Source organism: Clarias gariepinus, chromosome 17, assembly GCF_024256425.1.
Source record: "Clarias gariepinus isolate MV-2021 ecotype Netherlands chromosome 17, CGAR_prim_01v2, whole genome shotgun sequence".
Lineage (NCBI taxonomy): Eukaryota > Metazoa > Chordata > Actinopteri > Siluriformes > Clariidae > Clarias > Clarias gariepinus.
Genome location: NC_071116.1, coordinates 16,178,217 through 16,194,370, shown reverse-complemented (window position 1 = coordinate 16,194,370; position 16,154 = coordinate 16,178,217). Strand labels below are relative to the sequence as shown.

Sequence of the window (16,154 nt, the reverse complement as noted above, 5' to 3'; positions counted from 1 at the left end):
GAAATGTTGATTTTTACTTAGATTCATATACAGATTACATCACTGGAACCCTGATTTCTTTGTCTCAACACCCCAATCCAAGCCTTTACAGATAAGTTTTGTGCGAGTTGCTGTCCACTTAATCTAAGCAACTGCTCGCGTAATGAGTGATTTAGTAAATAGCACCTCTACTAGAAGTAACAAGAACATTAAAAAGACTCAAAGTTTCACATAGGGGAAATTTTTAGTCCAATGTAATGAATAAATATGATTAAATGATGGATCATGTTTTTTTATTGTTGTTATTTTCGCTCTTGCGGTGGTAAAATGTTGACATTCCTCTAAAATCCTCCAGGTGGTGTGTTCTAAAATATTCTCTCAAGAAAAATACTTTTTTTTTTTTTTTTTATTAAATGGTGTCTCTAAATGGAATTTAATCCGTTCTGGAGGTGAGTTCATAAGACGAAAATTAGTGTTGCGAAATGCATTTTCCCATAGGGAATAATGAAAATGCAGCTAATCCGTTCCAGCCTACCTAAAATATTACCAGTATTACCAATTTTCATCACTGTAATCATATTTTTTGCATATGAAACAAGCAAAACATTTAGAAAAGCCATGTAAATAGAGTAAAATATGAAATAAATAGACATTAAACCTGACTTCTCCTTAATATATGATGTTTTTTAGTACCGACTGCTGTAAAAACAAAATAGAAAGTGTCTCTATTTTATTCTTGCTACTGTCTTTAATAACATTCTTGGGACCCATGGTGCTATGTCTTCTTGCACAAAATGCAAAAAAACAAAGAAATAATTCACAAAATATATATGCAATATGCAAAATGAGTTTTGAACGGCTCTCGGACGTGTGCGCAAATTAGTGCACTATTATTAGTGCAAAATAATATTGTATCAGGTAGTCCCTGATACAATAACTTACTATTAAATAAATAAAATTAAATTAAAAAGTGAACTCAAACCAGATTCCAATTGATCTAAGTCATGTAGTTCATGCAGTAAAAAAAAAAAAAACAGTGTGGGTGTTTGATTTGTTTCATTTATTGCTCTACAGTTTTATCCTTTTTTTTAAAAATATACAATAAAATGTCTCTGTTTTCTATTCTTTTCAGTTCCTCCAAAAATTGTCAACTTCTCAAACAATTTGGTGGTAAACGAAGGCTCCAACGTCACACTGATGTGTTTGGCTAACGGCAAACCAGAGCCTGCGATCAGCTGGAAATTGTTGTCCCAAAAAGGTAAGAGGTTTCACTTCCTTGTTTTATGTCATACGTCAGATACAGTACGTGTGTGTGTGTGTGTGTGTGTGTGTATTCACAAAAATTTACAGCCCAGTTTAAGCTCAGTTACAACACTGTATAATGTTCCAATTGAATTCTTTATCAAGAACAAGCTTCGTATCGTTGTCTAACGTCTCAATGAATTCAACGTGTTATTGCAGTCATGTTAGAGGTTTATGAATATTCCGAATTGCACATCAGGCTCAAATAAGGTAACACATTGGGTCGTGTTTCAGCTGAGATAAGTTGTATGTGTGGGTGTGTAGACATTTCAAATAAACTGGGTGGTACGTTTGCCTATCAGCGCACACCACAGAGACATCAGCTCTGTTTGAGGCTGTCTGTTCCACAAATGCACACTGTGTGGCTTCACGCCGTCAGGAAAAAAAAAAAAAAAAAATTTCAACGTTTAATGATTCATGAGCTTCTATTGTGGAATAGCCCTCATCTCTCTGCCTTTGTGTCAGTACAAGAATCTGGTAATTGTAATGATAATATGACATGGATGTAACTGCCTTTTTTTATTAAGCACTTTGATGGGCTCTGTTATAATGCTGCACAGGTGTCTGGCCGAGCTTTTTACAGTTTTTATTATTAACTGTCAGCTGTCACAGGTAACGCATAGAAAAAAAACATCATGTACATGTACACTATATTTCCAAAAGGATTGCTCGTCGTCCTTCATGTGCATACTTCCACAAGGTTTAGGAGTTTGTCTATTAAAAAGTTTGATCATTCTTTTATAAGCACATTTGTGAGGTCAGACACTGTTGTTGGATGAAAGGATCATATTAAACCCTATGGATTAAAAACTGGATGTTACTCAAGTTCATATTCATGTGAAGGCAGGCGAGCGATACTTTTGGCCAATAAAGTGTACATTGTTACAGACAAAGAATTCACAGATGAAGACGTAAGCTAATCAGCAACACTTTCAGTACTATACTGTATTAGTGTTGTGTTTTGCCATATGCTCATTCAAAATCAGTATCACGGTTGACATAATGTGATTTAATTTAATGCAGATTCATTAGTTTGGTGCTTCACTGCCTCATAGGTACAATTTACTCTGGTACACATTTTTGAAATGTAAGACTCTTGATGAGACCAGAAGCAACTACAGACGAGTGCACATTAAATGAGGTGTGTGTTATACTCAGCCTCTCTGCAATCACAAGTATGGATGCAAGGTTCTTATTTAAAATGTTTCCCCTTCTTTAAACAAAGTTTCAACTATTTTATACCATCATGTTTTTTAACATAGCATAATACCTTATTATTATTATTATTATTATTAATTATAATTACTATTTCCAGTAACTCATTAAACATATTTTTGTACTGAAGTATTTGAAAATATAAAGAAAGCTGTGGTGTCAGGTGGCCGAAGCAAATCGGATGCAAGTGTGACCTCTCTATTCATTATATATGAGCGAGGGAAAAATAATACAACCCACATTGTGGAGCATGGTCCAAAACACAATAAACTGAACAAAGAGTACTCCCCAAAAAAATTTGCAGTGGCCTTACTTTTAGGGTTCTGTACCGAAACCCGGTTCTCATATGGCACCGGTAACTATGTAACCGGTCGGTACCAGAACCAAATCAGAGCGCACAATCTGGTGCCTTACTTCGGTGCCATCGGCACGTGAAAAATGATTTCCCAACTGAGAAAATGCATGTAAATGCGAGACAGAAATCTCTAATAATATCTTCTTTTTTTTTTTTTTTTGTCTTTCGGCCCCTTTCAGGGGTCGCCACAGCGAATCATCTGCCTCCATCTAACCCTATCCTCTGCATCCTCTTCTCTCACACCAACTACCTTCATGTCCTCTCTCACTGCATCGATAAATCTCCTCTTTGGTCTTCCTCTAGACTTCCTGCCTGGCAGTTCCAACCTCAGCATCCTTCTACCGATATATTCACCATCTCTCCTCTAAACATGTCCAAACCACCTCAATCTGGCCTCTCTGACTTTATCTCCAAAACATCTAACGTGGGTTGTCCCTCTGATAAACTCATTCTTGATCCTATCCATCCTTGTCACTCCCAAAGAGAACCTCAACATCTTCAGCTCTGCTACCTCCAACTCTGCCTCTTGTCTTTTCTTTAACGCCACTGTCTCTAAGCCGTAGAGCATTGCTGGTCTCACCACTGTCCTGTACACCTTTCCTTTCATTCTCGCTGATACTCTTTTATCGCACAACACACCTGACACTTTTCTCCACCCATTCCAACCTGCCTGTACCCGCCTCTGTACCTCCTTTCCACACTCTCCGTTGCTCTGGATTGTTGACCCTAAGTACTTAACGTCAACGGTCCAGAAATCTCTAATAATATGAATTAAAAAATTTTTTGTAGTAACGCATTTGTGCATTCACATTCCGACTTAAAAGCACAACTCTGGAAATGGGACCATCCGTGTGAATGCAGCGCATGCACGCAGTAATTACTCTTGCTCTGACAGCACCAGGTAGCATTATCTCGCTAAGCTAAACATGCTTAAATTTAAATAGCTAAAGTTAAACTTTCTTAAGTGTCGCTGCATTTCAGTCAATAAAATTTTCTTCAAGCCGTGGTCCGAATTTCATGTTTGTGTTAGGATTCAGATTTCTGTATATGCAGTTATTGTAGGTCTATAAAATTTCCATAGCATTTTAATACCATTTCTTGTCTATTTTCAGTATCTACCTTAAACATATGTGAAATTTAATCATTTATGACCTTTTACATTTTTTTTGTATTTGTATGTAATACAAACAACAATCTTTAGGGCAACTTTATTTACACACCGTGGGGCTGTACATGAATGTGAAAGGACTCTGGATGCTCTGCCGTACCCAACGCTCAGTTCAGGTGTTTTAAATAGAGTAGCTTTGCCTTAGACGGCTGCGGATATGTGGATATATATGTTTTTCTCATAATGATGCTTTACTTCACTGCTTTATATTATCATCACGATTTCGGAACATTTACAGTAAAATTGGTTTTAATCTTCACGCAGGAAGAAGAAAAAATACATTAATTTTGTCTGTTCATTTTTGAAGGACCGGTCTTCATCAGTCTGTTTTACTTTTCTTGGAGTAAGACATGCTGTGTCGCACTTTTGTTTCTTTTTCTCGGGCACACTCTGTCTATACACGGCAAACTATCACGTTGATTGGCTCTGTTGAGTGACACATATAACCACAACTACCTTAAGGAAAAAGCGCAGGATGACTTATCAGTATATTTATTAATTATTTGTATTTATCGGAAAAGCATCAGGGTGTGAATAGAACTGTCACCACGGCGCACCATTTAGTGATGCCTGATCTAAGGCGAACCAGACGTTTATATGGGTCCAGACTTCAAATTCAAATTTTATTTGTCACATACACAAACATACACTGGCCTAATTCATAAGGACCAGAGGTAGCTGGATCAGCTCACAGCCTACTGGAAGCAATGCACTGTGGACCACACTTCAACCATATCAGTTCATTGCACCGTAATAGGAGTTACTCTCTCTCTCCCAGTGTCACCTCGAACATTCGCTTAACTTTTAGCTTACCTAAGCACATTGCATCACCCTTAGGTTCCACCTTGTGGATGTTGGTACAGTACATCAACCGCCATAACCTTGATGCTGCCTGGCCACATACCTCAGCCTCTTTTGCAGTGTCCAGGAAACCCTACTGACTTTGTTTTGTCTATTAGTAGCCACACCTCAGCCTCTTTTGCAGTGTCCATTGGGAGCCACACATAAAAGGAAGATGGTACACTCATGGCAATTGGTTCCACTAGATTTTTAGTTAACGTTCAAGGGGGCTGAATTTAAATGCACGACGCACTTTTCAGATTTTTATTTGTAAAAGAAAACTATTTAGCATTTTCTCCCACTTCACAATTATGTGCCCCTTAGTGTTGGTGTGTCACATAAAATCCCAATAAAATAAATTTATAATTGTGGTTTCAACATGATAAAATGTATAAAAAATGTCCAAGGGGTAGGAATACAGTACTTTTCCATGAATTGACCTATGTGCAGTTAAAGCAGCATGCAATCACATTCTGAATTGAGAGAGGCCCTAAACCACAAGCTTTATAAATAAAGGAGGAGCTGTAAAAGCAAGAACACAATCCTGAAATATTATGGTTTGATTATAAAAACTGTAAAAGTCCCATGCAGTGTTGTTGAACCTATTATGTTAAAATGGAAAGAATATGACACATTTGTGACTCATCCACCAGTAGTCAGTGACCGTGTAAAGAGCTAGTCAGAGAAACAACCAAGAGATCAAGTGTGACTCTTAAGGAGCAGAAAAAATCCACAGTTCAAGGGGGGTGAATACTTATGAAAGGGACTATATCATTATTGATGTGCAATCCTCCTGCCAGTCACACCTGACTCGGTAGGACGACTCTACAGCCTGAAGATATGAATCATCACACCTACAAACACCACAGCGACCGTGACAGACACTTTTCTTAATAATCCCAGATGTCTAGTGTTAACTCCCACACTGCATCTGCAGCTAGGCATTGCCACTCACATGCTCAGGATTTCCAATTGCAATTCTTGTTGAGCACTAGATGCTTATCTAAATCTGAGTCTAGGGAGCAAGACGAACCCATACATTCCTTCAGCTGAAAGAAATCTCAATTGATGAGATTTTGTTTCTGAGTAGCAGTGATTGAATGGCCTATACCTTTTGCATATAACCTTTACATTAAGATAATTCGCTACAGGAACACAAGATATAATTGGGTGCCACTGTGTCAAAGACTGCACCGAAAGTTAATAGCAAAACAAATCGTTTAATTTGAGAAGAAATCGGAACAACAGAAGCTTAGTGTAATAGCATCCCTGTTTTACAATATTTCAGCAACTCTTTGGTAAATGAAAGAATAAATGCCCATGATCTTTGGAGAAACCTCCTTCGCTTTTCAAAGGCAGTGATTTATGTTGCAGCTCAAGAGATACGAAAGACAATATTCCTTCTACTTCTAAAACGGGTTTCTTTCACATATTGCAGTCCAGTAAGTATTCTAAAAAAAAAATTATGAAATAAGACTTTGCACGAAAAGCAGCATCAGTCTTTTGTGTTCTGGATAAGGGTGTCCATTTATCTGATCCAGTTTACTTACTTTCTAGTAAATTACACAAACCTGTTGTTCGTCACTTATAATTTTTTACTTTTCAAAAAATAGACCGTAGAAGTAACAAATAGAGTCGGGGCGTTCGATTTATTCTTATACGCATACTAGAAGAAACATTTATCTTCATTGTAACCGGCGTCCATCATCGTGTTAAATTGTGCATGGATCTTTCATTTGAAGCTTCATTTGACAGGTACAGGTTGTGAGTTTTTTTATATGAGATTTGAGCATTAATATTCATAATAGAAGAGGTCTGCAAAGTTGAATTGGTCTTGGTATAGTGCTGCGAAACAGGCATGGCATTGAATGCTAATTCACTATTCAATAACAACAAATGAGTTATTATAATTCTATGAAGTGCCGTTCTTATGCAATGTGTGAAGCACTTACAGCTAAAGGTTTTGTGCTTGCTGTGCCTCATCTGATCAAAGCAAGTAATCATAAATGTTTACAGCTTCAATAAATACTGGCAGTTTCTCGTTTGAACCTACGGACTGGATCGTGTTTTTTCATCTAATGCAAGCCTACAAATGTCGCATGAAGGCATTTTAGATTCGTTCGAGGAGAGAGGGGGATTATCCATGTTATTTTAAAGCTTCAGAATATTGCTTTTGCTGCTGGATATAGAACAAGGTCAATAGTAATAATACTAATTGAGGAACTGTTAGTAATTTATCATTGCCCGCTTTTAATTGGTTTGCATAAGACACTGTTTTTTAATGATGCCATTTGTGTCTGCAAGGCTTGACTGCTAAAGCACTATTACATTAGTTAGTATTAGAGTTTGGATTCATTTAGATGAAGTCAAAACACTGCTTTTTTCCTTTTTTTTCTTTTTTTTTATGAAGTCCTGATTGTGTTAATCTAGTCTATAGCTGTTTGGGTATAATGAGACATCAGCGCAGTTGCCGTGTTTTGAGTTTAGGAGCTCATTTTGGGGGCCAAATGATCCCTGTAGCAAGAATGCTATAATCTACTAGTACAGCTTGGTTCTACCAATCTCTCTCTTTCTCTCTCTTCTGCTGCCCTTGGCTTTCTGTAGCGGCTTCCACTTTCATTATTTATCTTTTCTTCCCCCGTTTTCAGGACGCCAAGAATAATAAAGTGTGAAATAAATATATATCCACAGGGTGGAGGCGATTGATGATACAATGGCTTTGTCTATGTGTTGGACAGTCGTGACTCATTGCAACAACACACTGGCTCAAGATTGATCCTCGGCTTAAGGGAGTTTAACTGGAGCAGATCACAGTAGTTTATGTTATCTACTGTATATACATAAGGGATGAAACACAACAGGACCATGTTGTTATAGGAAAACTAGCAAAGACAGTGGTGTGTTATTCTTGTACAATACAAGAACAATATGTCAACAATGTTGTACTTTTTATTTATAAAAAAAATGGAATTTACTTTTGTCTGTTTAAAGTTAGACTTAAAATGAATTGCAAACTTGCTAGATATTGGTTTCTTTCTGCTTTTGATGCAGTTAAAAAAAATTATGATTTCAACCTTAGAACCTAAAAAAAAGTGAAAAGTTAAGGATAGTATGGGAGGCATAATAATATTGACAGATTTTGTTTTAGATAAATGGGTGTCTTTATTTACCTTGACAGAGCGTGAGAATGCCAAAAGCCACAGGAATCCATTCAAGAGTAAGAGAGATGCAAGGAACTGGGCAGAGCTTCCAGGAATTGTCATTTATTCCAGATCAATAAGTTGATTTGATTATCTCAGAGTTTTTCTCTCAGTTCTTTTTTACTTTCTTTCTCTCTTTTTTTCTTTTTTCCACCATAATATTTCTATGTCCTTTTTTTTATTATTCTGGCATAAATTACTTTATTCCATCCATTGTTACTATAGCAACAATAATATACCAGGACAATTACATATAGTTATACAGTATGTCAGATTTGCGTATAGCTGGCAATTTTGTCAAATTTGCTATTATAGGAAATCAATCAACACCTTTTAGAATCAAATATTTATGTATCAATGCATGCAGTTACTGACTGTTAGTGAGTGTCTCAAGCAAATGAAGATGATACAGTACGATGGAATGGGAAAATATTATATAACTAGCAGTCTTATTTCTGAAGGTATACAACGTGTATATTGGCATTTATAAGTAAGCATGGGTAATAAGGTGGAAGCATGTGATGCAAGCATTAATTCAATGAGTATAAAATGGTCATTTCTGACCCATGACTGAGATGCCAGTCTATTAAGGGCTGTAGTAGTACAGTGTTACAGCATGAATTTTCCTTGGCTTGGATTCTACCACAAGAATTGGTTACTACACTGTGCTGGAATGCTATATTGTACCAAGTGGCAGTCATGCAGTAGATAACAAATTGCTCTTCCCTCCTTATCCCAGAGATACTTGATTGGGTTAAGACTCTAGACAGGTCACTGAGGCAAACTTGGCATTATGGTCCAAGAACCACTGGATGACCCCAAAATGTAATGTTTATTTTTGCATTTGTCTAAACATTTTTCTATTGCTTCAAAGTTCCTAACCAGAATCCTTACACAAAACAGTTTTCATATTTGCCCATTGAAGTCAAAATGGTGCATTTTTTTTCACATTAATAGCACAGAGTTGAACGCTGATGGTGGCCATGATTTTCCTTTAATCTGCAATATATTTTCTTTTATGTGATAACTCTTCCCTAGGATCCATGGTTGTTTTTATTTTATGTTGCATAAATAATAGAAGTCCTTTTAATAGTTTTCAGCAAAATGGTAGAATTAGCATGCCTGGCACTAACTGAACTCATTTTCAGTTAAACATTAAATAAACATCGGTCTGCCTGACTATCACATGACATATGTAGAATTTATTTGAGCATATGGTAGAATCTAAGACATGGGCAAATCAGCTAATTAGGTTAACCATATACAAATTACAGGCATATATAAACTCATTTCTTTGTGACTCCTAGTAATGAATGCTTTAAACAAAGATATATTTAGTTCGCTTTATTTATGCAACATTTCATTTTTTAGGTGAATAAAACATCATACATATTTATGTCCTGTGTAAGATCCTTTTTTTATCCTGTTGTCACATTGTCACATCAATTATCAGGTTGGATACAGGGGAAGTTATTCATATGGAAATTCTTCGCAGGAGCATTTACACTAGAAATGTGGTATTCATGAAAATCTGACATTCATCGTGCTGCTGAGTTTGTGTAAATTTATGAGTTACAAGACTCTTCAATGTAAAACTTGATTGACATTGAGTTCCTGCAATTTCATACATGGATTATCATACATTGTCAAGTTTAAATTATTTATTTATTTTTAAATGCATACATATGAGAATTTTGGAAATATAATGTTTTGGTATTAATGACTTGATTAACCAAAACCAAACCAAAACAGCTTGTAATAAAAGTTCTATAAAATGCATGAGAACCAGAGTGTACCGAACATACTGCGGTGGCTGAGCTGCATTACTAGATGATTTAGTGCATGCTGCGCTTCTTGACAGCTTAGTCATTATTTAGCTTTTTCAGTTCTGTTAGATTTGTCATTTATGGAGTCGTGTAAAGGTAAATCAACTGCCCTGTGACTGTGCTTGGTAAACTGCAGGTGTTATTGTATTAATAAAAATATGTATGTAAGTAAGAAGTAAATCAGGGTTAGATAAAATGAAATGTTTAGTTCAGTGTCTCCTGTAAAAACATTTGCACAACACTGATAAATGAATAAAAAAATATGCCTACATGATTTTTAGGGAATTTGTTATTATTAATAGATACTATGAGAGTACACACAATAGGTTTTCAGATGTTTCAAGTTGCAAAAGATTTTACTGCATTAACCAATCGTAATTCTATTATAGTTACACAACATCACAGAAGAGGAGTGCTGTCGTACTGAATATCAGCACAGACCACAAGTGTAATATTAACAGTTTTAATTATTAATTACCAGTTCTACAAACACATTATTTTTTGAACAGATTCTGATTTGTTTGTTTGTTTAACTAGTTATTTTGCTCCGACAGTCACAGGACAATGTGTGTTGAGCTGGTGACAGGTAGCAACTGACAGTTAGTGTTATTGCAATGGACAGAGTAGTTTTAAATTCATACTGGTACTATTTAGACAAAAATGAAGGAGAATAACCCAAGGAGGTGGTAGACAGTCCTGTGAATCTCATAAGTTTCTCTTTATATTTCCACTCAGTCTGCTTTAGAATATCAGCTACGTTAACGTCCGGATTTCTAGCGTTAACAATGACCAGTTGTGACATTAAAACCTCTTTCTATATATTGTGTAGGTCTCTCTTGTTACAAAAAATCAGGTCTGCCCCGTCGATGCATGGACTCCAAAAGTCCTCTGTGGTATCTGGCACCAGGACATTGTTCTATTATATCCAGCATTCATTTTTCAGCAATTTGTGATACTGTAGCTCATGTTTGGAATAGGACGGGGAATAGGACTTAGAGCTCCCCATGCTCCCCAAGCACATCAGTGAGCCTTGGGCACCAAAGACCCTGTCACCAGTTCATTGGTTGTCCTTCCTTGGACCACTTGTAACCGGTATTAATCATTGTGTACTGGCAACACCCAACTAGACCTGCTGTTTTGAAGCTGTTCTGACCCAGTCATCTAGCCATCACAATTCGGCTCTTGTTAAAGTCACTCAAATCCTTACGCTTGCAACACATCAACTTTGAGAACAGACAGTTCACTTGCTGCCTAATAAATCCCACCTCTTGACAGGTGCCACTGTAACAAGATAATCAATGTTATTCTTTTCACCTGTCAGTGGTTTTAACGTATGGCTGATTGGTGAATGCGTGGGTGTGTATGTGTGAAAGAGATGTTAAGGGATCTACTGAAATTGGTTACTTTCTAAACTGCTATGTTTTAAAACTACACAGTGGGTAAGGCTCAGATCATAGCAGTAGCTTTTCCCGAATAAGCCTTTTTTGCCTGATTATCAGAAGAAAAAAATGGAATAAAAAAATATTATTTTTTTTTGACTACCTAGTGGTCATGAATGCCCTATAAATGAATTAAATAATTTAAAAAAAAATTTTAAAAGAAAGGGAATTAGTATATAATTAACCTTTAATTACAACAAAAAATTATATATACAGAGTATATATATATATATATATATATATATATCAACAAGCTGGTTTAGCCATTATGGACATTTACATTTGCTCAAAAAAATTAGCTATTTAAAATGTGATATTTAAGAAATAAATATGGTATTTTTTGTTCATAATGTATTTGTATTTATCTAGTGTGAGCTACTAAGCCGGACAGACAGAACACAGATACAAATTTATGCAGGGAAATGTGATTTTCTTTTTCTCAAAGTAGGAAAAGGTTTAGGACGTCACTTTTAGGTGTGTGGGTAGTCGTCGTAAAGGAGTGAGGAGTCCTTCTTTGGAAACGGCAATTGGTCAGTCAAGCACCAATGTCCAAGGAGACTGAAGGCAGGGAAGTCGAGCAGTGCAGCTTTTTTTACAAATGTTTTTTTTTTCTCTGAGAGGAATTCCCAGAACAATCTGATTGTCCACATGAGTGAGATACCAGGACAGACTACCCACCGAATGAGGAGTGTTCAGTTAGCCTTTTACTGTATAGGCTACTGGTGACAGCACGACAGTACGTGAAAATACACTGCCAGCCATGAAGGGGTCCTGCCCCTTTGAGTTACATAGTAGAGATGGCCAGTGTGATGAATGCTGAAAGTTTTGCGGTTTAATTTCCCAGTGAAGGGCAAAGCATATTTGTGATCAGAGGCACTGGTTAGGGGCCCGTTGTGACAATAGGCTAACAGCGAATAATTAGACCAAGCTTCTCACTAAGAGAATGATTGCTAATATTTATTTATTATTAGAAACACCATGTTAATACCTTCAGAACTGCCTTAATTCTACATGGCATTGATTCAAAAAGGTGCTGAAAGCATTCTTTAGAAATGTTGGCCCATATTGATAGGATAGCATCTTGCAGTTGATGGAGATTTGTGTGATGCACATCCAGGGCACGAAGCTCCCGTTCCACCACATCCCAAAGATGCTCTATTGTGTTTGAGATCTGGTGACTGTGGGGGCCATTTTAGTACAGTGAACTTATTGTCATGTTCAAGAAACCAATTTGAAATGATTCGAGCTTTGTGACATGGTGCATTATCCTGCTGGAAGTAGCCATCAGAGGATGGGTACATTCAAATTAAAATTAAAATTTTATTTTATGACATGGTGGTCATAAAGGGATGGACATGGTCAGAAACAATGCTCAGGTAGCCTGTGGCATTTAAACGATGCCCAACTGGCACTAAGTGTGCCAAGAAAATATCCCCCTCACCACAAGGCATGATGGATCCATGTTCTCATTCTGTTTACGCCAAATTCTGACTCTACTATTTAAATATCTCAACAGAAATTGAGACTCATCAGACCAGGCAACATTTTTCCAGTCTTACACTGTCCAATTTTGGTGAGCTCGTGCAAATTGTAGCCTCTTTTTCCTATTTGTAGTGGAGATGAGTGGTACCCGGAGAGTCTTCTGCTGTTGTAGCCCATCCGCCTCAAGGTTGTGCGTGATGTGGCTTCACAAATGCTTTGCTGCATACCTCGGTTGTAACGAGTGGTTATTTAAGTCAAAGCTGCTCTTCTATCAGCTTGAATCAGTCGGCCCATTCTCCTCTGACCTCTAGCATCATTTTCGCCCACAGGACCGCCACATACTGGATGTTTTTCCCTTTTCACACCATTCTTTGTAAACCCTAGAAATGGTTATGCTTGAAAATCCCAGTAACTGAGCAGATTGTGAAATACTCAGACCGGCCTGTCTGGCACCAACAACCATGCCACGCTCAAAATTGCTTAAATCACCTATCTTTCCCATTCTGACATTCAGTTTGGAGTTCAGGAAATTGTCTTGACCAGGACCACACCCCTAAATGCATTGAAGCAACTGCCATGTGATTGGTTGATTAGATAATTGCATTAATGAAAAATTTTACAGATGTTTCAATAATTCTTTAGGTGAGTGTATAAAAAAAGAAGAAACTTTTTATTTTATGCAAAAAGATTTTCTGAACCGTTCTTACTTATTCTTTGTCTTTCGGCTGTTCCTTTTCAGGGTCGCCACAGCGAATCATCTGCCTCCATCTAACCCTATCCTCTGCATCCTCTTCTCTCACACCAACTAACTTCATGTCCTCTTTCACTGCATCCATAAATCGAACCATTCTCACTTATTACCAGAAATTTCTTATTATACATTTTAATTTAATCAATGTCACAGAATGATGGGTGCTTTAGAATTTGTGTTTGTTAATTGAATAATTAAGAACTGAAGTGTTAGATAAACAAAATGAATAAAGTGTCCATTATAGTAACAGCTACAGACAATATAACACACCACATTGTGTATTTGCATATGCCTCAAATTCAGAATTGTATTTTTTAAATAAATTTATAACTCAGTACCATGGTGTTTACTTACAGTACTGTCATGTGTGATGCAAGCATAAAATAGTGGAAAAGATACCTGATAGAGATTCATTCATGCTTTTGCTTTATAGCTAACAGGATGCAAGTTTATCATAAATGAGACTCACACAAACTCCACCCTTAATAATTAATAGTGGGAGTAGAGCTATTGACAGATGTGGTAGTTTCAGAAAGCATTTTTTAGCAGTCCCTTTCACAAGGTGGAAGCAAAACCTTCATGCTGGGACTAGTTGTGTGCTTCAATGCTGAAAAAAGTAGTCGCATGAGTACAGGGTTTATGCTTTCATGCTGAGCTGTGAAGGCACCAAGTATAAGACTTGCAGCAAGATTCTCCACCCGAACTACATTTCAACTTTTAAAACTCGGCCAAAAAGTTTGGTGTTGGACAAATGATAATTTTTTTAAGAAACAAGTCAATACAAATAGGGATATTCATAAAATATATTCATGAGGTGAATACAACTCACTGGCCACTTCAATAGGTACACGCTGTTATTACTGGGTTGAACCCTCCTTTACGTTTAGGACTGCTTTAATTTTTTTGTAGCATAGATTCAAAGGAAACATTTCCTAGAGATTTAGGTCCATACGGACATGACAAACATTACACAGTTTCTACAGATTTGACGGCTGCATATCCATGATGCGAATCTGCGTTCCACGACAGGCCAAAGGTCATATTCAAGAAATTAGTTTGAAATTATTTTTGGTTTGTGGCAAAAAGCGTAATTTTTCTGTTTTTAAATGACAAGAGTGGGACGCTGCTGTTGCCCATCTCCTTTAAGGTTCAACGTGATATGCATTTGCAGAGGCTCTTCGGTATACTGTACCTCATTTGTAACAGGATGTTGAACCAGTCTGGCCATTGTGCTCTGACCTCTGGCATCAACAAGGCATTTTCACCTGCCACTCACTGGATGTTTTCTGTTTCTTTACAGAATTCTCTGTAAACCCTAGAGATGGTCGAGCGTGAAAATCCCAGGAGATAAGCAGTTTCAGAAATACTCTGACCAGCCTGTCTGGTAGCAAAGACCATGGGGCGTTCAAAGTCGCTTAAGTCACCTTGCTTCCCCTTTCTGTTGCTTGGTTTGAACTTTAGAAGATTGCCTTAAACATGTCTGCAGGCCTAAATTGAGTTGCTGCCATGTGATTGGCTGATTGGATATTTGCGTTAACAAGCAGTTAAAAAGGATCAAGCAGTTGACTAATGAAGTGCCTAGTGAGTGTGGACGGCATTTATCAATACCATTGCTCTCATTGACTCTACTGTTGCTGCCTAGAAATAAAAATGTTGGCGCCTTTAACTAGGATAGAAGAGTCAGAATGGCATCTTTAGTCTATGTTTAAGAGTCCACACAATGCTTTAAATGATTCTAATAATAATAAAAAATATATACTGTGTTTCAGGTTTCTTCACTTTGGATAAAGAAGCATGGAATCAGTATCGATCTGATCTTAATTTAGTCATACACAGAGTTGTAGACATTACATCAGTGTAAGTCTGGTCTTGTACACACTGCCCTTTGGTTCCACACACCGAATGTAACCTGGGGTTTATTTTTTGACTTATTCTTCTATTCCTTTTCTACTTATTTTATCAACTTTCCTTTGCAATGCTGTGTTGTGACGTAACCCAGGACATCTAATCCGAAATTCTCAAAGACAGCTTACTTTGAAACACTGCTTTGGCAGAAACAGAAAATCTGAAGCATTCTAATGCTCTATTGTAGTGCTTTGCCAAATCCAAATCATGAATTGTCACACCTGTAATTCCTGCTTTTTGATATGATCTTGGATGGCAACCATGAAGTACTTAGAATGGAAATAAATAGTGTCATTTCAACAATCACTCCGGTGTGATTGAAGCGACTCTCTGATGCACCTGCTGCCAATGCTTCATATTTATCTTGTTTGACAGCATATTGTATGTCTGTGATACATTCTTCATGAAAGATTCCTTAATTTATTGTGCCCCTGTAGACACCAGCAGCAATATGTGTATTTTATGAGATAGATAGATAGATAGATAGATAGATAGATAGATAGATAGATAGAAAATTACAAGTTTTTTCTAAATAGCTAATTGTAAAAAAAATACTTTGTCATTAAGAAAAAAAAAACCATTTAATTCAGCCCAAATAAAACCGTGCATTTAAGCCAATCTTACACTGTAACTTATTAAATATGTAGCGTGTGTAATGTACTGTCCTATAGCACGACACAAAAAGATCTGGG

General features: G+C 36.9%; 1 protein-coding gene across 8 annotated transcripts in view; it reads left to right on the top strand.

The window, feature by feature from the left end:
• The window catches only part of ntm (neurotrimin), a 467,090-nt gene that overhangs the window by 426,870 nt on the left and 24,066 nt on the right, over nt 1–16,154 (top strand). For all 8 annotated transcript variants that reach the window (XM_053476263.1, XM_053476268.1, XM_053476269.1 and 5 more), the window contains one exon: nt 1,112–1,237. In XM_053476263.1, the coding sequence (XP_053332238.1) occupies nt 1,112–1,237 (126 nt within the window). The remainder of the gene's footprint in view (nt 1–1,111; nt 1,238–16,154) is intronic.